Consider the following 20,598-nt stretch of genomic DNA (forward strand, 5'->3'; position numbering starts at 1 on the left):
ATAGACCTGGAATTAATCAATTGACAAGCATTTGTTAAGTACCTACCGTGTTCCAAGCATTGTGCTAGGCACTGCGGACAATTTTTTTTTAAATCCTCCCTCTATTTGCAGGGAGCTTACATTCTACACCCAAGCCCCTGCTTCCAATGCATCTCTCTTTCTATTTTGTATGTTGTTTGTCTCCCTTGGAGCAGGAGAGTTAGTGCTTCTGAAGCCCAGAATGGAGAGAAAATCCACAAAGGGGGAGTGATCAAAGGGACCACATTTGGAAAAAATTGTCAAGAAGGATGAGGACTGAAAAAATGAAACATTTAAGGTATGTGATGAGGGTGGGGGAGAGGCAGGGAGGGACACAGGATTTTCAGAAACTGCAGTTATTTTTGATGTGTGTTTCTAAATTAGAAATATTCTCCCAAATCAAAATCTTCTCAAATTAGCACAGGTCCTGATAGCCCAAAGAAAATGATCTTTTCCCCCAGAAAGTTCCCCAAGGTAGCAGCTGAGCCTCAGCAAATGCTTATGTCCAGGACCTGTGGATATTCTACAAGGCTATCATACCCCACAAGGGGAAGAAAAAACAAAGCCAGCAGCTGGGATTCCTGCTGTTTAACTTTAAAGAAGTCGTGATTTTGTGAGAAAAGCAAGGGAAACATTAGATAAGAACCTTCCTTGTGGATTAACCAAAATGTGTAAGGAGGCACTGATTTTCATGTGGATATTAATTACTTCTCCTCTGCACCATTTTTAGGGGCCCTTGTTTTAATTTAAATGTAAATTCCAAAAGAATCCTCTTTACTTTAGATCTTTCCCATTCTTATTGACAAATAAGATAAGGATGTCTCTATCTAGTGAAGAATAAATCTCCTGCATATCTGATAATGGCACAGCCCTGCATAATTATTATGGGATAAATGACTGAGCAGAGAGAGCTAAAATCCCTGAAGGAAGTTGCCCAGGCCAGGAGGCCAGTGGCTAAGCCAGGAGCAATAGTGTTCTGGTAAGAGAGTGAAGGAAGGCTCACAAGTCACTGGTATTTATCTAGTGCTTGAAAGTCTACAAAGTGCTTCAGGCTCGACATCACCTTTGAATCTCATTCTAACCTGTGGGGGTAGGTTCTGCTCTGTCCATTTTACAGAGAAAGAAATGGAAACTGAGAGTTAGAGTATCTTCCCCAGGGTCACACAGTTAATAGGTGTCAGAGGCAGGACTTGAACCCATATCTTCCTGCCTACAGATGTACCACAGTTAATCTGCGATTAACTTTCACTGTTTGCCTCTAAAACTTGTGTACCTTTTGGAGTGGAGACAGCCCTGAATTTCAAATCAGGAAACTTCAGTTCAACAATCAGCTCTTCTATTTACCAACTATGAGTCTCAGAGGAAGCCACTTCACCTCAATTTCTTCATCTCTAAAATGAGGCGGACAAGCATTTATTATGTGTGTACTATGTGCCAGGAGAGGGGTGGCTAGGTGGCACAATGGGCAAAAAGCCAGGCCTAGAGTCAGGAGGACCTCAACTCAAATCTGGCCTCACTGTGTGACTCTGGGCAAGTCACTTAACCCTGTTCACCTCAGTTTCCCCATCTGTAAAAATGAGCTGGAAAAGGAAATGACAAATTATTCCAGTATCTTTACTAAGAAAACCCCAAATGGGGTCACAAGGAATGAAAAACCTGAACAAAAAATGTACCAGGCATTGTGCTCAGCACTTTACAAATACTGTCTTATTTGATCTTCACAACAACCCTGTAAGGTAGGTTCTAATATCATTCCCATTTTCCAAATAAGGAAACTGAAGCAAACAGAGATTAAGTGACCTGCCCAGGGTCACACAGCTATTAAGTGTCTGAGGCAGGATTTGCACTCAGATCTTCCTGATTCCATGTCCAGTGCTTTACCCACCTAGCTACCTAGGATAAAGATATAAGGATGATAATACACCCCTCAAGGGCAAGGCTCTTGGAGATTTAGTATCCTCATCTATTTTGCTGTCATGGTGGTGGTGGTGGTGGTTTCAGTAGTGTCCAACTCTTTGTGACCCCATTTGGGATTTTCCTGGCAAAGATACATTTTTTTGTTTCGCCATTTCTTTCTCCAGCTCATTTTACAGATGAGGAAACTGAGGCAAAGAGGGTTGAGTGACTTGTCCAGGGTCACACAGCTAGTAAGTATCTGAAGTCAAGCTTGGACTCAGGTCTTCCTGACTCCAGGCCCAGCACTCTATCCACTGAGCCACCTCGCTGCCGCATCTATAAAATGGGGTAACAATACTTGGAGCACCTCACTCCCACAATTGTCACAAGGGTAAAATGAGATGATATTGAGAGAGCACTGCATAAATACTAGTGCATCAGATGGAGAGCTGGGCCTGCAGTCAGGAAGCCCTGCCCGTCCCTTAGAGAGTGGCCAGTCACACTGAATTCTTCTCAGCATGTTTAAATCCACTCGGATGTTTTTGGAATTGGGCAGATTCTTTCGTCATTGTGATCACACAGCCTCACTAGCAAGTTCCCCTCCTTCATAACCCTGACAGAAAGCAAGCTTGTGCTCCCTGTTTTATGCCGAGGGCCCTGTTTTCTTACCAATTCTTGCCAGTTTATTCTCCTTATTCTCACCTCAAAAATGAGCCTGAGATATTTTAAGTACCGTCAGATTGGCAGGTCCACAGTCCTTGACTTTCCCAGGCAGTTTCTTGCTACTACTAGTCTCTGGAGTTACATAGATGTGTTGTTTTTTAATCGCTGACCTCTGAATTGTGGCACATCACCTAGATTTAGATCAGGAGGGGACACTGAGATTTAGAGAGGAGGTGACTTGCCCAAGGCCACATAGTTTAGTAAGTAGAAGAATCAGGATCCAAACCCCATTCTGACCACAGGTCCACACCACACTGCTGGGACAAATAGCCCAACAGTACTTCCTCCCAGTAGGATCATTCATACAACAAATTTAGGAGATCTTAGCCTTACTGCCCACACCAGAGATAATGCCCTGGAGGGTTCAACCCTTTCAGCTCCAGAACTTTGCAGTCAAAAGACATGGATTCAAATCCTACTCCTGACACTTACTGCCCATGTGTTCTTGGGCAATTCACTCCCTGAGCCTCAGTTTCCTCATCTGTAAAATGAAGAGATCAGATTAGATGGTCTCTGAAGCCCCTCCCACAACTAGATCTATGATCCCATTTGTATTTGCAACCCTGGTGCTCAACACCAGTGTTTGACAAAGACAGCATTTAATCAATGTTTTCTATTCATTCATTCATCAGGTTCAATCCCCTCATTCTACAGGTCAGGAAACTAAGGCAGAAAGAGATGTAAGTGATTTGTCAGTGTCACATAGTTAATAGGTCAGATGAGATTCACAGCCAGGGCTTCCTGCTTCTAAGTCCAGCCCTGGCCTCTACACCATACCGTCTGTCTAAACCTAAATGATAATCTAATTACCAAATGGTTTTGTGCTGTGTACAACCAGACGTCTTAAGGCTGGTTGGTGATTTGTCTCCTAAGTACCCTAGCCTGAGAAAGAATGCACAAGCCACAAACACTGCCTGCAAAGACATGAGATGCATCACTACATATATTAAGAGACTTAATTATGCCGTGATGTATTCATCACCACCGACAAACAGTGACTAAGAAAAGATTACACAGCCCGCGCAGCAAAAAGTCAACAAATAGGGGAAGGAGGTTAAGTTCTTCCAGTCTCACTGAGATCTTAGTGGCATCAATTGGAGATGGCTTACCTTCAACACAGGAAGGCTGAGCCCTGGTGGTACCAGCCACCTGCCCTGGGAAGCACGAGCACTTGACAGTCTGGGATCGCTCCTCAATTCTGTTCTTATTGCAGCAACGGTGCACAGCGACCACTTCACATGTCCCTTGCTTGACCTGGTGGTGCCCTGAGATGGGCATAGACAAAAACATTGAGCATTTAGCCTCACAAAGTCATTTAGCCTCACAACAGCCAACAACAAGGCTATGTCACCATTTGCAGTACCCAAGTTCTTTCTTTCTTTTCTTTTTTTTTAATACAGCAAAGCCATGTTTACTAAGATGTAGTATGGCATGGTAGATAGAGAGCCAGCCCTTAGAGTCAGGAAGACCTGGGTTCAAGTCCTATCATTGACTTATATTGGCTGTGTAACCCTGGAGAAGGAGAAAACCAACCAGAGTAGTCTGGAGGGAGATGGATTCCCCTGGACAGATTGCTGGTCATGACTGAGTCTTATGATCAAGCCACACTCTCAGCAGGAGGAGCTGAAGACTTGTAGCCCACCTCCTCATTAAATGTCCACCAATCAGGGTTAACTTCCACTTGTCAGAGTCATTCCCTTTCAAAAAGTATATAAAGCTTTTAGAATCTCCATGGGTTGTCTTTGGTTACCGAGAGAAACCACTGACCATCAATTTACTAATTGCCAGCTAGCCTAATTAATAAATTGATTATTAATTAACCAGAAGCTGTCTCTCAGGGTTTTTCATTGGGCAGAATATGATGATCAGCTGATATGACTTATTCCACATGGCCCAGAGGGCTGAACATCCAGAAAACAATGGGTGCAACTTGTTAGGAGTCAAATAGTGAGATGTCCAGCCATTTCATTCCCTTTGATCCATTTGTACCAACTAGTTAGTGGAGTAGAAATGGAGACAAGAAGACTTGAGTTCAAATCCTGCCTCAGGATACTTACAAGCTGTGTGACCCTGAGCAAATCACTTAACCTCTGACTGTCTCAATTTCTTCACCTGTACAATGGAGATAGTAACAGTACCTACCTCCCAGGGTCATGGTGAGGATCAAATGAAATAGTATTTCTAAAACACTTTGCAAACCTTAAAGTGCTATGCAAAAGCTAGATTTGATATCAGGAAAGACTTCTTAAAAATGAGAGATGTCCTGGAAGGTAGGGGGTTTGCCCCTCACTGGAGGTCTTCAAGAAAATGTTGGATGAACACTCCTTGAGTAAATTACCAAGGGGATTTTCCATTAAGTACGGGTTATACTAGATGACCACTGAGATGTCCTCCAACTCTGAGATCCTGTGATTGAGTGATTCTGATTTCCCACTGCTTACCAATAGCTTGAATACATTTACAAAATGTAAAGGCCAAGTTCATCATTTAAAAAAAAAAAAACATTGGCCACAAAATCACAGAGTTTGTGTCAACAGGCATAAAAATGGGGGGAAATGCTCGATTAGGTTCATAATAGCAAGAATGACCTAGAGGTCAGGCATTTTCTGGCAACTGGTGACTAGCTGTGTAGAGAGGCCAAGATGAATTAACTCCTCAATTATCTGTCGGGAAATGCCCTCCCTGTTGGCCATTAGGCTGTAATTAGATTACTAAATGACACGAGAGGGTCAGCAAATGAAGGGAGAGTTATCTCTGTGCCTGTAACACAAAATGGGAGAAATATGCTCTAATGAGTTCTTGTAATAGACAAAAAGCTCTTCAGAAAGGCCACTAATTTTTAAAGTATAAAGAAAAATGCTATCAAATGGGCTATTAATGTGTCTCATCTGAAAACTCAAAGGGAATTTTCTATTTCAACTGTGAGCATCCTATTCTCAGCTTCTTCATCAAGAAAATGAGAGGGCTGGGCTGTGTGGTCACTAAAGTCCGTTCCAGATGCAACACCCTGGGATTCCATGATTCTACAGCCTGTTAATAATCAATCCATCTATTTGGAAAAACAGGTATAGACACAGTCAGAAAACCAGCTTAGTAACTTGAACTGGCAGAGTTGTGGCCTAATGGAAATTTGGCTGCAATCAATCAATCAATCAATAGAGCAATCAAAAAGCATTCACTAAGCACCTACTAAGTGCCAGCCACTACGCTAGGCCCTGAGACTACAGAGACAAAAATTCAGCAGTCCTCACCCTCAAAAGGCTTGTAGTCTATCAGGGAAACTACTATGTGTATGCCCCGGTAAGTGCCAGGTCAATTCTCAAAATTGACAATTATACAAACTAAATACAAAATTATTTGGAGGTAGAATGGGGTAAAGTGTTAGCATCTGCGGCAATCAGGGAAGGCTTCATGAAAAAGGTAATGCTTGAGCCAAGCAATCAACTGCCTGTACTGGAAGTTATTTGTATCCCTTTGGGGGCTTATAGAAAAAGTATCATATATGAAGAGACGAGTTAGAAGCCATCTCATATACTTCCTCACTGGACAAATTTAATCAAATCACTGACCCTCTCAGAAGCTCAGTTTCCCCATTTATAAAATGGAAATAATAATCCTGATACTTCTTTCCCCCTCCAAGATGAACACATCCATTTTTGTGAAGAAGGAAACATATTAACATGAGCTATAAAAATTGTCATAATATAGTAGTTTAAGGTTTATAGGCATTTTACATATATTATCATATTTGATCCTCAAAACAACCATGGATGCTATTATTAATCCCATTTTACACATGAAGAAACTGAGGGAGAAAAAGGTTGAATGATTTGCCCAAGGTCACATGGCTTTTAAGTATCTGAGTTAGGATTTGAACTCGGGTCTGACCTTTTACAAGATAGCTATGCACATTTTTTTCTTTGGTACTCATGTGCTAAATCAATGCTCCTACAAATTGTTATTTCTTGGAGTCAGCTTACTTCAGGCAACCAAGTGTTCTAACTAGGGCCATAAGAACAAAGTCTCATGGGTCTAGAAGGGAATTTGAAATCATCTAGTCCAAGCCTTGAGTATTGTGTTGGGGAATTATAGGAAAGATCATCTTATGTATTTTTGCCTAGGAACTAGGAAAATTGAGATAATTGAACAGATCAGTGATCTCTTCAGTGTGGGTACTACCTCCAATTATGCATATTACAACCTACCAATAGATATCCAGCTTGTATGACTTTTGTCCTGACAGATCCTCCCCTGAATCCACTACTGGGGAGCCATTGTAGAGGTGAAGCCTTTCCTCTAGTTCCCTTGACATTCTCTAAACAGCAACTAGGTGGCAGAGTAGGTAGAGCAACTCGTGATGGAAAATGTTATCCGCATCTAAAGAAAGAGCTATGGAGTTTGAATGCAGATCGAAGCATACTATTTTCTCTTTTTTTTCTTCTGTTTTGTTTTGTTTCCTCTTTCTGGTGATTCCTCCTATTGGTTCTGATTCTTCCTTAAAACATCACTAATGTGAAAAATATGTTTAATAAGAATGTATAAAGAAATAAATATATATAAATATATGTGTGTGTGTGTATGGGTGTGTGTGTGTGTGTGTATAGCCTATATCAGATTGTGTGCCATCTTGGGGAGGGAAGGGGGAAGGAGGAGGAGAAAAATTTTAAACTGAAAAGCTTATGGAAGTGATTGTTGATAAATCAAAATAAATTAATTTAAAAAATTAAAAACAGAGTGGATAGAGCACTCCACTTGGAATTAAGAAGACACAAATTCAAATCTAGCCTTATGCACTTACAGGCTGTGTGAACCTAGAGAAGTCACTTAACCTCTGTCTACCTCAGTTTCTTCATCTATAAAAGAATGGGGATAATAATAACATTAACCTCCCAAGGCTGTTGTCAAGCTAAAATGAGATGATATTTGTAATTAGAAGATGATAGAAGGCACTAAAACATTGGAGGATGGTCAAGAAAACTCTCAACTAGAGGTGGCATTTGAAGGAAACTAGAGATTATAAGAGATAGGTGTGAGGAAAGAGAAAATTTCAAGCATGGAGGATGGTCTGCTGCCAGGTATAAGGAAACAGCAAGAAGGGTAATTTGGCTGAAACCTGGAGTGAATGATGAGAAAGGAAGTGAAAAGACCTGGAAAGGTGACCTGGAGCCAGGCTGTGTGGTGTGCATGTAAGTGACAAAGGGAAGTTGGTATTTCATCCTAGATGCAATAGGAAGTCACTGGAGCTTTTTAAAATGGGGGGGGGGGGTTGTAGATAACATAGCCAGACTTAACTTTCAATAATATCACTTTTCAGCTGTTTAGTGGATAGAATGGAGAAGGGAGACATTTGAGGGAGTGAGATCAGTAAGGAAATTATTACAATAGTCCAGGGGAGCAATCATAAGAGCCCGAACTAGGGTCATGAACTGGCAAATGGAGAGAAAAGGATCTTATAAGAAATGTCATATTAAGGAGAATCAATAGAACTTGCTAAATGATTAGATATGGAGATGGGGAAGAGTGAGGAGCTGAGTATAATAATAACAATAATAATAGCTAGACTTTATATAGCACTTCTAGGTCTATAAAGCTTTTTACAAATATCATCTCATTTTATCCTCACAACAAAGGTTCTACTATTATCCCCATTTTATGCCTGAGAAAACTGGGGCAAATAGAATTAAGTGACTTGCCCAGGATCATACACCTAGTGTCTTAGGCTGGATTTGAACTCAGGTCTTCCTGACTCGAGGTCCAGCATTCTATCTACTGCAGCATTTAGCTGCCTCACAGTGATTTAATGGTTTCAATCCTGAGTGATTAGAGGTTGACCTGAACAGAAAATATCAGAGGTGTAGTTTGAACCCAGCTCTTCCTGTTGGCTGCAAGTTCAACATGCAAGTCATTATCTTATTCTACCATTCAGTCATAGTGACCTTGGAAAAAGTGGCTATTTCTCTGTGCCTCAGTTTCCTCAACTGTAAAATAAGGGGGTTGGGCTAGATAATCTCTAAGGTTCCTTTCAACCCTGCCATTATAGAATTCTATAAAGGCTGCCTCCAGGAATAATCAGTTCCCCATCTTCGGACATCTTCTTGAAGAGACTACTGAGTTGTTGTAAAGAGAATTCTTTGAGGGACATGGGCTAAACTAGATAGCTTCTAAGCTTCCTTCTAAATCTGAGAGTGCGTGAATTTTTAGCTTCAAGGAACTTCTCATTTGGTAGTGAGAAAAAACTTCATGGAGAAGATGGAGCTTGACTGAGATCTTGAAGGAGAAGATCTAGAGGAGAAAAAAGTCAACATTCTGAGTGAGAAGAACAATGAGAACCTAGGCATAGAGAAGACAATGAAGAATATATTTATGGTCCATGGCAATGCTAATGGAAGACTTGCCTGAAGAGCTACAGAGAATAATGGAATCATGACTGGGAAACCAGGGCCATTGCAGATAGGAGAGAGAGTCAGAGGCCCTCTTCACAGAATCATTTCACGGAATCAAGCAGAAGCTGATTTAGACAAGAGATGGTCAGAGTGGGATTAGGTGGCTGGTAATCAAATCAAAGGGAATCTGACATCCCTTCCAGCTCTGGCTTCAGTGTCATTGAATTTTAATGCTTTCATTTTCTGCTCAAGCGGTCAGAAAAACCCAGGCAATGAGACAAAAGAAGCCCTGCAAAGAGATCACCAGTGACTGGGTCAACCTTTCAAGGCAACTGTCAAGAGCTGAGCAGGGGAAGGGGAAGAAATGAATCTGGATCGAAAAAAAAAAGGGACCAGGACAAAAAAAGAAGTAGAAAACTTGCTACCTGCTTTCTCCCTCAAAATCTGCCATCTTGATATCATTGCAAAGGAACTAAGTTGTTTGCTTCAGAAGCTGTTTCTTCTGTTGAGATTTTTTTTTATAGTAACAAGATTTCTGCTGGGAAGGAAGCCATTTGCAACCACTTTCTCAAAGAAAAATGATCGCCATTGGAATAAGTAAAGATTAAGGTGATTTTTAATGGTTCTTTATAATCATTTATGGTGAGTGACAAACTAATATGGAAGGGACAAGAAGGCAGGAGAAAGAAGGTAGAAGAGGAAAGGAAGAGAGAGCAAAGCATGATTCTAGATTTTAGAAAGCCAGAACTTTCTGATAGAGCTGGCCTAAAGTGAAATGGGCTGCCTGTGGGGAGAAGGCACATAGAAGGCTTCACCCCAAGTGGAAGGCTTCAGAGGAAGCCCAGATTTGTTATAGGAAGGATTCTTTTATGGATTAGACAAGATGGACCCTTTGCTCCCTTCCAATTCCAAAATTATATGATTCTTCAATAGTTCCATCACACCCTGTCAGGCCACATCTGAAGCACGGTGTCTTGTGCTGGGCTCTACATTTGGAATAGAGTCCAGAGATGGGCAACCCGGATGGGGAAGGGCTTCTAGATCAGTTGAAGAAATAGGGATGCTTAGCCTGGAAAAGAGAAGACTTAAGGCAACAGGACAGCTGTCATTGAATACTTGAAAGGTTAAATCCTTGGAAAAGGGATTAGAATTGCTCTGCTTGGCCCCCTAGGGCAGAACTAGGTACAGAGAGGGGATGTTGCCTAGTGGCAGATTTAGGCTTGAGGTCAGGAAAAGCTTCCTGATGATTAATTAGAGCTGTTCCAAAGAAGAAGAAGCTGCCTTGGTATGTACAAAGTTCCCATTCACTAGACATCTCCCAACAAAGACTGGATCACTGCTTGCTGGGTATAACATAGATGAGAGTTTTATGGTCAGAGGAGATGGCCCCTGTGTTCCCTTTCAATGCTGAGATTCTGTCACTTTGGTAATCTCCAAATAGTTCCTCAACAGCACATGGGGGAAAAAAGTCATTCCAAGGGTATCTGAGCCATTCCACTAACTTTCGATAGGCTCACATCAAAACCATCTGTGATAGATAGCTCTCTCCATTTTTTTAAATATCTAGAATTTCTCACGCTGCCAACTTCCAACAACCCTTGGAAGTCAAATCATTTCTCTCTTGGCTCTGCCCTAAAGATTTTCTATGATATTTTAAAGACTATTTGTATAGATTGATTCTTAACTGACATGAAGAACATCTTAATCTCATTTTTATATGTATACCAATGAATAAAATGATAAATAAATGCCTCAGATCATACATAGTATGTTATAATAAATTTAAAAGTACTGAAACATTAAAGTTAGCATTTATCTGAATGCTCACAGAATAGATATTGGTATAATTCTTGACTATGATATAACTGAAATTAACCAATCCACTTACAAACCCATGTAGGTTCATTAAGGGTGTGGATTTTCAAATATAGACTATGACATTTCTAGCTTCACGGTGGACCAAACCCCTCAATATTGCTTGTTCTCACCCCGCTCTAATAAAGTCATTTGATGACAGTGTTTGAAAAAGTTAAATACCTCCCCCTAACGTTTATGTTACATAAGATGTGAACTAATACATGGGAAAGATGTAGTTTAAGAAATAGGCCAAACAGAGATAAAGGCAACAAAGTTCAAGGCTGTTAGGAATGTGGAGAAACAAGGATGCTCATTCATTGCTGGCTGAATTGCAAACTTGAATCTTTTCAGAGAGCCATCTGACAGTGGGCTAAAAAGGCTATAAAAATAATCATAGCCTTTAACCGAAAAGTTCCATTGTTTGGAATGTGACCTGGAAATGTTATCACCAACCAAAAGGAAAAAAGTTATCTGTTCAAAGATCTCACAGAAGCATTATATATAAAAGGAAAAAAAATGGAAGCAACCTAAATTTTTAACAGTGGAAGAGGGTGGTTGGCTACATAATAATAGATTAATGTAATGACATACAACAAAACCATTAATATTGAAAAATCATCGAAATATAAGGAAATCGAAAGACATTTCTAAAACAAAGAAGAGGAGAGGGCAGCTAGATGGCACAGTGGATAGAGCACCGGCCCTAAAGTCAGAAGCACTTGAGTTCAAATCCGGCCTCAGACCAAACACTTGACACTTACTAGCTGTGTGACCCTGGGCAAGTCACTTAACCCCAATTTCCTAAAAAATAAAATAAAATAAAATAAAATGAGATAGAGAAGAGGAAATGTAAAAATCAAAGAACTAAGTAACCGTAATTGCCCATATAAGAAGAAAAGTAAATGAGAATGAACAAACAAAAAAGAATCCAGATAAAGACTTAGAGGAAGAAACTGAAAAGCTATGACATTTGCATGGTTGAATTTCTTTGTTTAAAATAATAACAATGATAGTAATAATAAAAGCTGACATTTACATAGCACTTTGCATATATTATTCCATTTGGGATTTATTTAAATTAAAATAGTCATAAAGCAAGTTTAATTGATTTTATTTGTGTTCAGTATTGTGTAAAACAAATGATTTAAACATTTTTAAAATAACCCAAATAGGCTTCATTTATGTCTCAAGATTATATTAAATCAGCATGGATTTGAGAAACAAATAAATTATTTCTATATCTTTTCATGAAGGGCACAAGCAAAATCATTCAAATTACCAACTAAGGCAGAGTTCATTGTAATGCCTCCAGAAACTGACTTATTTCAATATAGTTGTTGATCTGGGATGACTGGGGATAGGACAATTCTCCAGTGAATCTGTGATCTCATCGGCTGTATTTCCCTCACTGATGTAGACTGAGGTCCATTCTCTCCTCACCTGTTTATCCTGTGCCTCTCATTCAAGCCCTCCCCAAAGTTCCCTGCATGGGATGTACCCAATGTACTAAGAGCCTTCCTCTCATTCTTTTGGCATTGAGAAGATACCAATGGATCATTTTCCCCTTCAGGAACACTACTCTTCAATAATTCTACATTGTGGCTAAAATGGATTACCAGCTATTTCCCAAACTCATTATTTCATTTCCTCCTCTGGACACCTGCACAAGCTGTCCCCCATGCCTGGGGTATGCTCCCTCTCCATCTTCCCTTCTCAAAATGCTTGAATTTCATCAAGGCTCAACTCATATGCTTCTCTTCCACATAGCACACATTAATCCTCTTAGTTTACCATTCTCTCTCCATCAGCTTTCTTAGATGATATTTTTCTTATATATGCTATATCCTTCCCAGTCCCTCCCCATCCCATCCCAATAGAAAACAAGATCCTCAAGAGTGCAAACTTGTGTTTTTGCCTGTTTATTTGTGTTTTTGCCTGTTTATCTAAATGCCTAGAAGAGTCACATACACTATATATGCTATACTACACAGTACTATATATGGTGCTATACATAGTAAGTGCATAATAAATATTTCTTGAGAAATGGGATATTAATTAAATGTAAAGCTTGAAGGGATCTTAGACCATGTAGTACAACCTTGAAACTGCAGGCCAGAGAAGAAAGGGACAAAAAGGTCCCTTACTATTTCAATAAGACTTCTGACTCTCCCAGCAGATGGAATACTCTTCTGAAAAAAGTGTGCCGGTTGCCCTAAATTGGTGGAACCTAGACTATTTTTCCATTTAGACAGAACTACTCAAGGCCAAGAATCATCTAAGCTATGCCTTAGCAGGCACCTCTTCTCTCTACCCAAGTGTCACCTCTTTCCAAAGCAAGCTCTCATCACATGGCTTCTAACACCTCTTTTCCTAAGAACCAGGGAGATAAATGTGTTCAGTGTTGGGTAAATGGGAAATGAGATGGGAAAATTAATTATTTGGAATTTTTAAAGGAACTTTCATGGAGAATATTGTATGTTTTGTGGTTGTTTAAAAGGAAAAACTTTTTTGATGTTAAAGAAAGGCCCAGGATCAAAAAAAAAAACAAAACAGAAATCCTTGACATGAAGTTTGGAAAAGTGGAAAACATGGAATTTAGATTCACAGTACCTACATACAAATCCCACCCCTTCCACTTACTATCTTGTCTGTGCTTCCATTCCTCCTTTTTGGCCCTCAGTTTTCCTACCTCTAAAACGAGGAGATTATACTATCTAGCCTTCCAGTTATAAATCCACGATCCTGCTTTTTAAGTACGTATATGTCTCTTTTAATATCTGTATGATTTCATCATTTCATACACAATTGGATATATTTCTTATTTACTCATTTGCCAAATATTTACTCAGGACAAACTCAGTAGACAGAAATATCTCAGTAGGCAAAAATATCAATATACATGTTACATGGAAACTAGAAAAATAATGTTCCATCTGTAATTAAAGACGTAAAAATAAAATAGGCAGCATTTCTCCCCCCAGAGGAAAAGAACTATCCTTCTAAGTAAATATTCTACAGCAGTAAACTGCATGATGCAATTTGTCAAGAGATGACAATGATGCTGGTGCAGGATAAAATCTCTGCTCTCATATCCCTGATGTTTACTGACAAGTTGGGTCATTTCATGAAGGCATCTACTACCAGAGTTAAGAGATTAAAATGAAACCCTGAGTCAAAGGGGATTTTTCTGTGATTTTTTTTGCTTTGGCATTAAAGCTAGCAATAAAAAAATTAATGCTTCAAGTGTTCTTCTTCATGATCTCGTGAAGAAATTCACCAGAGGTACTCAGTAACAGGTCAAAGCAGTTCTCATATTAAGAGGCCTGAAATTATATTCTAAAAAACCATTTCTAGAAGAGGTGATTCCCCAAGGAATTTCAGAGTTGGAAAGGAGCCCAGTGGCCACTGAGTCCAAACCAAACTTCAACAAGAATCCCATGTTGGGGGCAGAGCCAGAGATGATAGAGTGGAAGAAGCACCACAGTCAAGCTTTCCCAACATTCCCCTCAAACAGCTTTAAAATAATGCCTCAAATCAAATTCTGGAGAGGCAGGGCCAACAAAAGATTGTGGTGAGATATTTTTTCAGTCCAAGACAACTTAGGAGGTCAGAAGGAGAGGACAGTGACACTATCGGAGATGGCAGTGCAGGATGGAGGTGAGGAAGTGCTCTCCCAAGTTTCAGGATTTGGGGTGCCGTTGTTTTTAGAGCTAGTCTCTGGGTTTTTGGAAGTTTTTGGTGCTTCCAAGGTTATGCCATCTGGGCAGAGGTGTGGTCAGTGCTTTTCTGATCTCCTCAGGAAGGGCCCCCAGATCCCTTTCAGTGGCAAACCATACTGCTCCTCAGGGCCTTTGCTCCATTCTGAGGAAAGACATACTGCTCCTCAGGGCCCCTGATCCCTTACGACTGCAAGCGCTCCTCTCTGCCCTAGAACTGTGGCCCAGAAGTGAGCATAAGCCAGGGCTGGGACACATACAGCCTCTAGGCCACATGCGGTCTTCTAGGTCCTTGGTGTGGCCTTTTGACTGAGTCCAAGTTTTAGAAATAAATCATTTTTATTAAGGGGATTTGTTCTGTCAAGTTTGGATTCAGTCAAAGGGCCGCATATACTTGAAGACCTAGCAGGCCACTTGTGGCCTCAAGGCAGCAGGTTCCCCACCCTTGCTATAGGCAATGGAATTGCCAAACAGCACCCTGGCCTGCATCTAGTGCTAGCTCAGGAGTCCCTTGTAGTCTCTATCTAACCAATTGCCCGATCCCCTCACTGTCTCTTGTTTGAAAGCTCCCAAAACTGTGGGCCACTTTCAAGGCCCACAGCTGGGGTTGCTGCCATGTGGGCTCTGGGTCGGCACCCATCCCTGTGTCACGGACCCTTTTTTTCCCAACCTCTTAAGTTCTCTTAGGCTGGAAAATTTCTCAACTCAACCTTTCATTGTCTTGGCACTCCAGAATTCTATTTGAAAACAACTTTAAAACAATACCTCAAAAAAGGGAGCAAGGGTGAGGAGCAGCATCTTCCTCAATTCCGCCCTGGAAACAGAGCCCGACATCAATGTGAAGTTCCTAGTCAAGAAAGAGGCTAGAAAAATGACGAAAATAACAAACAAACAAAGGGACCCAACCATAAGAAGTCACAATGGTGACAGTGAAGATCAAGAGATGAACTCAGAAGACAATAATGTAAGAGCTACAAGCAAAGCCACAAAGAAAAATATGAATTGGACAAAAGCCCAACAAGAATTCCTGAAAGAACAAAATAATTTGATTTTTAAACTCAAATAATAGTGGTAGAGGAAAAAAATGGGAAAAGCCTGAATCTGCAGGGGCTGCTTCTTTATTGCTACAAAAGAAGAAAGGATGAGTAAGTGTAATAATGGAAAGGACTCATGACCTAGGAACACTCCTAAAATGTCCTTATAATCATATAATCTTAGCAAATTCAAGTTCAAATGCAACCACCCATTGGATAGGAAGCTTTTTTTTTTTCAAAAAGACTGGATATTAGATGATGTCCATTTCTGATAAGTTTATCACAAAGGTCAGTGTTAGTGTGACCTGGTCTTCAGCACGCCCTTAAAATAGGACAGTTCATACCAGACTACAAATGCTAAAGATCAATCAATAAATCAGTCAACAAGCATTTATTCAATGGCTACTATGTGCTGGGCGCTGTCCAAGGTATGAACGATGCAAAGATAGAAATGAAATAGTCTGTCCTGAGGGATTTTATAATCTATCAGAGGAAAAAATACGTACATATACAAATATATCCAAAATCCAAACAAGGTAATGGGGAAGGTGGGGAAAGGAAAGCATTAGCAGCTGAGAGGCTCAGGAAAAGTTTCATGCAGACATAAATTCACTGAGCTTTTTTTTTCCCCCTGAGCCTTGTAAACAATTTCCAAGCAGGCCATTTGCCTAGCATGAAATCAAGATCACTCATCATTCAAAAGACTATATGTAAATGTGTAAAATTATTGCAAAGGTGAGGATTCAAGGAATCTATTTCAGGGCAGAAAGGGGTGGGGGGTGGATCAGGTATTTGTAAAAATTAGATATCAAAATACAAATCAAAAAGGTAATCTCACTGAAGCATACCATAAAATAATAAAGGAATTCTTTTTTTTTCTTTTTTCAATAACTCTGGATTGGAGGTGAGGGAAAGAGAAAGGGGTCTGACCTATGGTTTTATGTTTTTTTATTGGTGTGAAGGACTCCAGTTGTATAAACTCCCTCCTCCAACAAAGATCAGTAATTCTACTGTACTTTATAAAAAGAGCTGACTGAGGCCCTGAGAAGTTATGTGACTCAGGGTCACAAAGCTAGTATGTATCCAAGGTTGTACTCAAAAGTGGGCCTTCCTAACTTAAAGGTTCTGTCATTCTGCTTCTCACCACTGCCTATGAGTTCAGTAATAAAATCTGCATATGGTCTGTGTATAACAAAGGCGGAAGACAACAGAAAAGATAAAAAGCTCATTGTTGGTTGCTTAATTGTAATCAGTTGGTACTGAAGAGATTTGAACCTGTCCAGATGGTTTTTCCATAATAAAAGTTATAGTGAAGCCTAGCTCCTAGGAGAAGCTGACTTATCAGCAAACCTAAAATGCAAAGAGAAACCCCTTGGAAACATGAAGCATCCCTTCACACCTTGATAATGAGATTCCTCCAGATTTAACTAAAGAAGAACTGGAAACTTTCATGCGTGGGGAAGAATGAACACACTGAGTAAGCTGAGCAAACATGTCAGACAGTGAATTCTTTGGTCCAAGGGTCATAGGTGACATCCACATTGAGATTAAAGTTTTCTACAAAAAAGTAGAAGTCTGTGAGACTTGGACTCTGAGATTCCACCAAGGAGCACAGCATTAAAATAGACTGGTCAATAAATCAAAACAGCTGTGACAGAATTTGGTCCTGGAAATGGGAGTAGCAAAGGGGAAAGAAGAGAGTGGAGGGTGACCCGAAAGTGATGGAAAATTAAGGTGGGTCACCTAGAGTGCCATGGCACTCCTACCAAATAAAGAATCAAGGTCCATTCAGGCTCACATCTTCTAACTAACTCCCAAGCACAGGCATCCCAGGAGTGAAATCTAACTTTTTGAACAGAGGTGCTTTGAGAAGAATGGCAACGATGTTTTTTGGGGACAGAATGTCTCCATAGCACAACCCTATAGACGTGTATGGCTGAGGGCAATTCAGGTTTTGACGAGGCTTGAAAACTGGGTGCATTTCTACCCTGGACCTGTTCACATGTTTGACAATTTCAGCATCTTCTCTAGTTTGATCCACAAGGCCTCAAGACTCTTCCTTGCCTGTCCCTTTTATAAAACTCAGTGCTGGAATGGCCCATTCATATTATTCACTAGATACAGTACCTAAAGACTCCTAAATCCAGTATCATTAGTGATAGCAGGGTATGTCTAGGCATTTCTGTTCAAATGAATAGGAAAAAAAAATGTGGCATCTGGGGAATTGGGTGAGAGATCTCCATTCATATTACCACGTTTCCTTGATGTCTGATCTATTTCTTCTCCCTCTGCCCTGTTAGAATGAAAATTGTGTCGGTACAAGGAATGGCTGATTTTTATTTTTGATGCAAGACTTGTATCCCTTGTTCTTTCTTCCTAACAAGTACCTGGCTATTAGCAGGAGGGAAGCAGAGGGAGCAGGAAGGAATGCCCTCTATTAATATGCTCAGCATGGAATAGTAGATTAACATCTAGCCTGATATTCTCTTCATTTTGCAAACTTGCAAACTAGTAGGTCCATGAAAGGGGCTTCTTAAATGTCTGTCATCAGGAGGACCTAAATTTGAATCCTGCCTTTGACACACACTAGCAGTGTAAACATGACGAAATCACTTAACATCTTAGTTCCCCCCTCAAGTGACTCTCTAAGACTGTGAGTGACAGTCAAGCCAGGCATCTAGCAAGTATCTGCTGTGTGCCAGGCACTATGCTAAGCACTGAGGATACAAAAATAAGAAAGCAAGACAAAAAAGCAGCTCCTGCTCTCAAGTCACTCCCAGTCTGATAGAGGAGACAAAATGCAAACAGCTCTGCACAAATAAGACAGAGACAGGACAAATAGAGGCAATCAACAGAGGGAAAGCCCTAGAATTAAAGGAGACCAGGAACAGTTTCTTGTAGAAGGTGGAATTGTAGCTGGAACTTGAAGGAAGCCAGGGAAGCCAGGAGGCAGAGATGAGGAGAGAGAGAGTTCCAGGTGTGGGGAACAGTCATAATGATGGCTGTCATTTACATAGCATTAATATAACATTTATATAACACTTACACAGCAAAGTGTTGTTGTTGTTTTTTTTTAATGTTGGCTCATTTGATCCTACATATGAGTTTCTAATCTATACTAATAGAGGGTGTTTCCTCCTCTGGAAGTTCCTTAAACCAAATTCATCACAAGACCAGACCAAAGTACATACTCATGAAAATGTGGAGGGTTTATCCAGAGGGACAAAATAGAAATTTCTCTCTTTTTTTCATCTTTCCTAACAGGGCAGAAATAGGAATTGGATGTGTGATTTTGTAGGTGTGAGGTGCTCTTCAACCAGGAAATATTCTCTACCCCTTCTCTGTGACTTTTAGTCTTACAGGGATGCCTAGAAATTGAATATAGGCCAGCAGTAAGATTGGAATCCAGACTTTGCTGAGTCGGAGGCAGTACAACATTTAAGCCTCTGGTGCAAGTTACAAAAGTGTGTTCTGATGGAGGTGTTACTTTGTCCAGTTGTCTGTTTCTCCATATGCATATAACATGACCTCTATGGCAGAATGGCTCCCACCCCCTCAAATGTTACTCCTATAGACGACACTTCTGTGAAAGCACCTTGGGTAGTAATTCAAATGTTAATGATGATATCTACTTTTACAAATGTTTTTCCAATAAGCTGATTCTTTGCTACAAGGGAGACAGTTCAAATCAATGATGAAGCTAGAAATCAAATGAAAAGTCTACTAAGAAAGAGCATTCATTGTTGATTGTCTGTACTCACTTTAGGGCCACAGTGCATCTTTATTTAAAATGTAAAGATGTGATACTGGTATGACCTAGAGACAACATCCAGGGCTTTGAAATTTGTTGGGGTGAATACTTCATGGAGTTTATTGCCTTGATTTGGCTGATTCAAACCTTTTGTGTTTCAAAAATTGCTCTAATATTCATGTAGTTTCGTAATTACTGTATCTCTTGCAGAAATAATTTTCACCTAAGACATTTTTGAATTAGCTAGATTAAGTTGAAGGCCACCTAGAGTAAACAAAATGTTCAATGAAGAGGGGAACAAAACTTTTCCCTCATTTGTAACGAAAATCAGGTCTTTTATCTTAAATCCAAGCAGGAAGCTAAAGAGCTAAGTGAAATGAGTTTGTTACTTTCAGATATCTGTTAAATGGATGGCTGTCTACAAGGAGGGAAAAAAACACCCTGATTCATTCTGTTCATTATCTAACTATCTTAGAGTCTACTTGGAGGAGTTCAAGAAGGAATATCATCCTAGTGGTGGGATTAAATTGCTTCCTGCATTTCTAATTGTATTATTTTTGACTTCCTGGAGTAGCTCTCCTGAAGCAGAAAGTTCTGGGCATCCTTTGATCTCTGATCTACCATAGCCATAACTAGTAGATGAAACATCTAAAGGGCACCATAGAAAGAACAGTGAACAGAACAGTGAACATGGAGTCAAAAAGACATGAGTTCAAACAAATGTGACCTCAGATACTTAATGGCTGTGTGACCCCGGGCAAGTCATTTAACTGCTGTCTGCCTCAGTTTTCTCATCTGTAAAATAGGTATTATAATAGCACCTACCACCTCAGATTGTTGTAAGTATAAAAGGAGATTTTTTTTGTAAGCATTTTGCAAACTTAAATTTACATACATATGTATATGTATATATATGTATATGTATATGTATATGTATGTGTACGTGTACGTGTACGTGTACGTGTACGTGTACGTGTACGTGTACGTGTACGTGTACATGTATATGTATATGTATATGTATATGTATATGTATATGTATATGTATATGTATATGTATATGTATATGTGTATATGTATATGTATATATGTATGTGTATATGTATATGAAATATTAGCTATTACATGACTTGGAACGCAATTCTCACAAGATACACAATTTGACAATCAGGGAAATGAAAGGGTAAATGAGATCAGTTTAGGAAACTCCTGCATACAGGCTG

The 20,598-nt window shown here is 40.0% G+C and overlaps 1 protein-coding gene across 1 annotated transcript in view; it reads right to left on the bottom strand.

Annotated features, from left to right (window-relative positions):
* TAFA4 (TAFA chemokine like family member 4) overlaps nt 1-20,598 on the bottom strand; it is a 182,822-nt gene that overhangs the window by 22,720 nt on the left and 139,504 nt on the right. The window contains exon 4 of the mRNA XM_021007570.2: nt 3,747-3,902. Coding sequence (XP_020863229.1) covers nt 3,747-3,902 — 156 coding nt within the window. The remainder of the gene's footprint in view (nt 1-3,746; nt 3,903-20,598) is intronic.

This window comes from Phascolarctos cinereus, unplaced genomic scaffold, assembly GCF_003287225.1.
Source record: "Phascolarctos cinereus isolate Bilbo 61053 unplaced genomic scaffold, phaCin_HiC Scaffold_4;HRSCAF=312, whole genome shotgun sequence".
Taxonomy (NCBI): Eukaryota; Metazoa; Chordata; class Mammalia; order Diprotodontia; family Phascolarctidae; genus Phascolarctos; species Phascolarctos cinereus.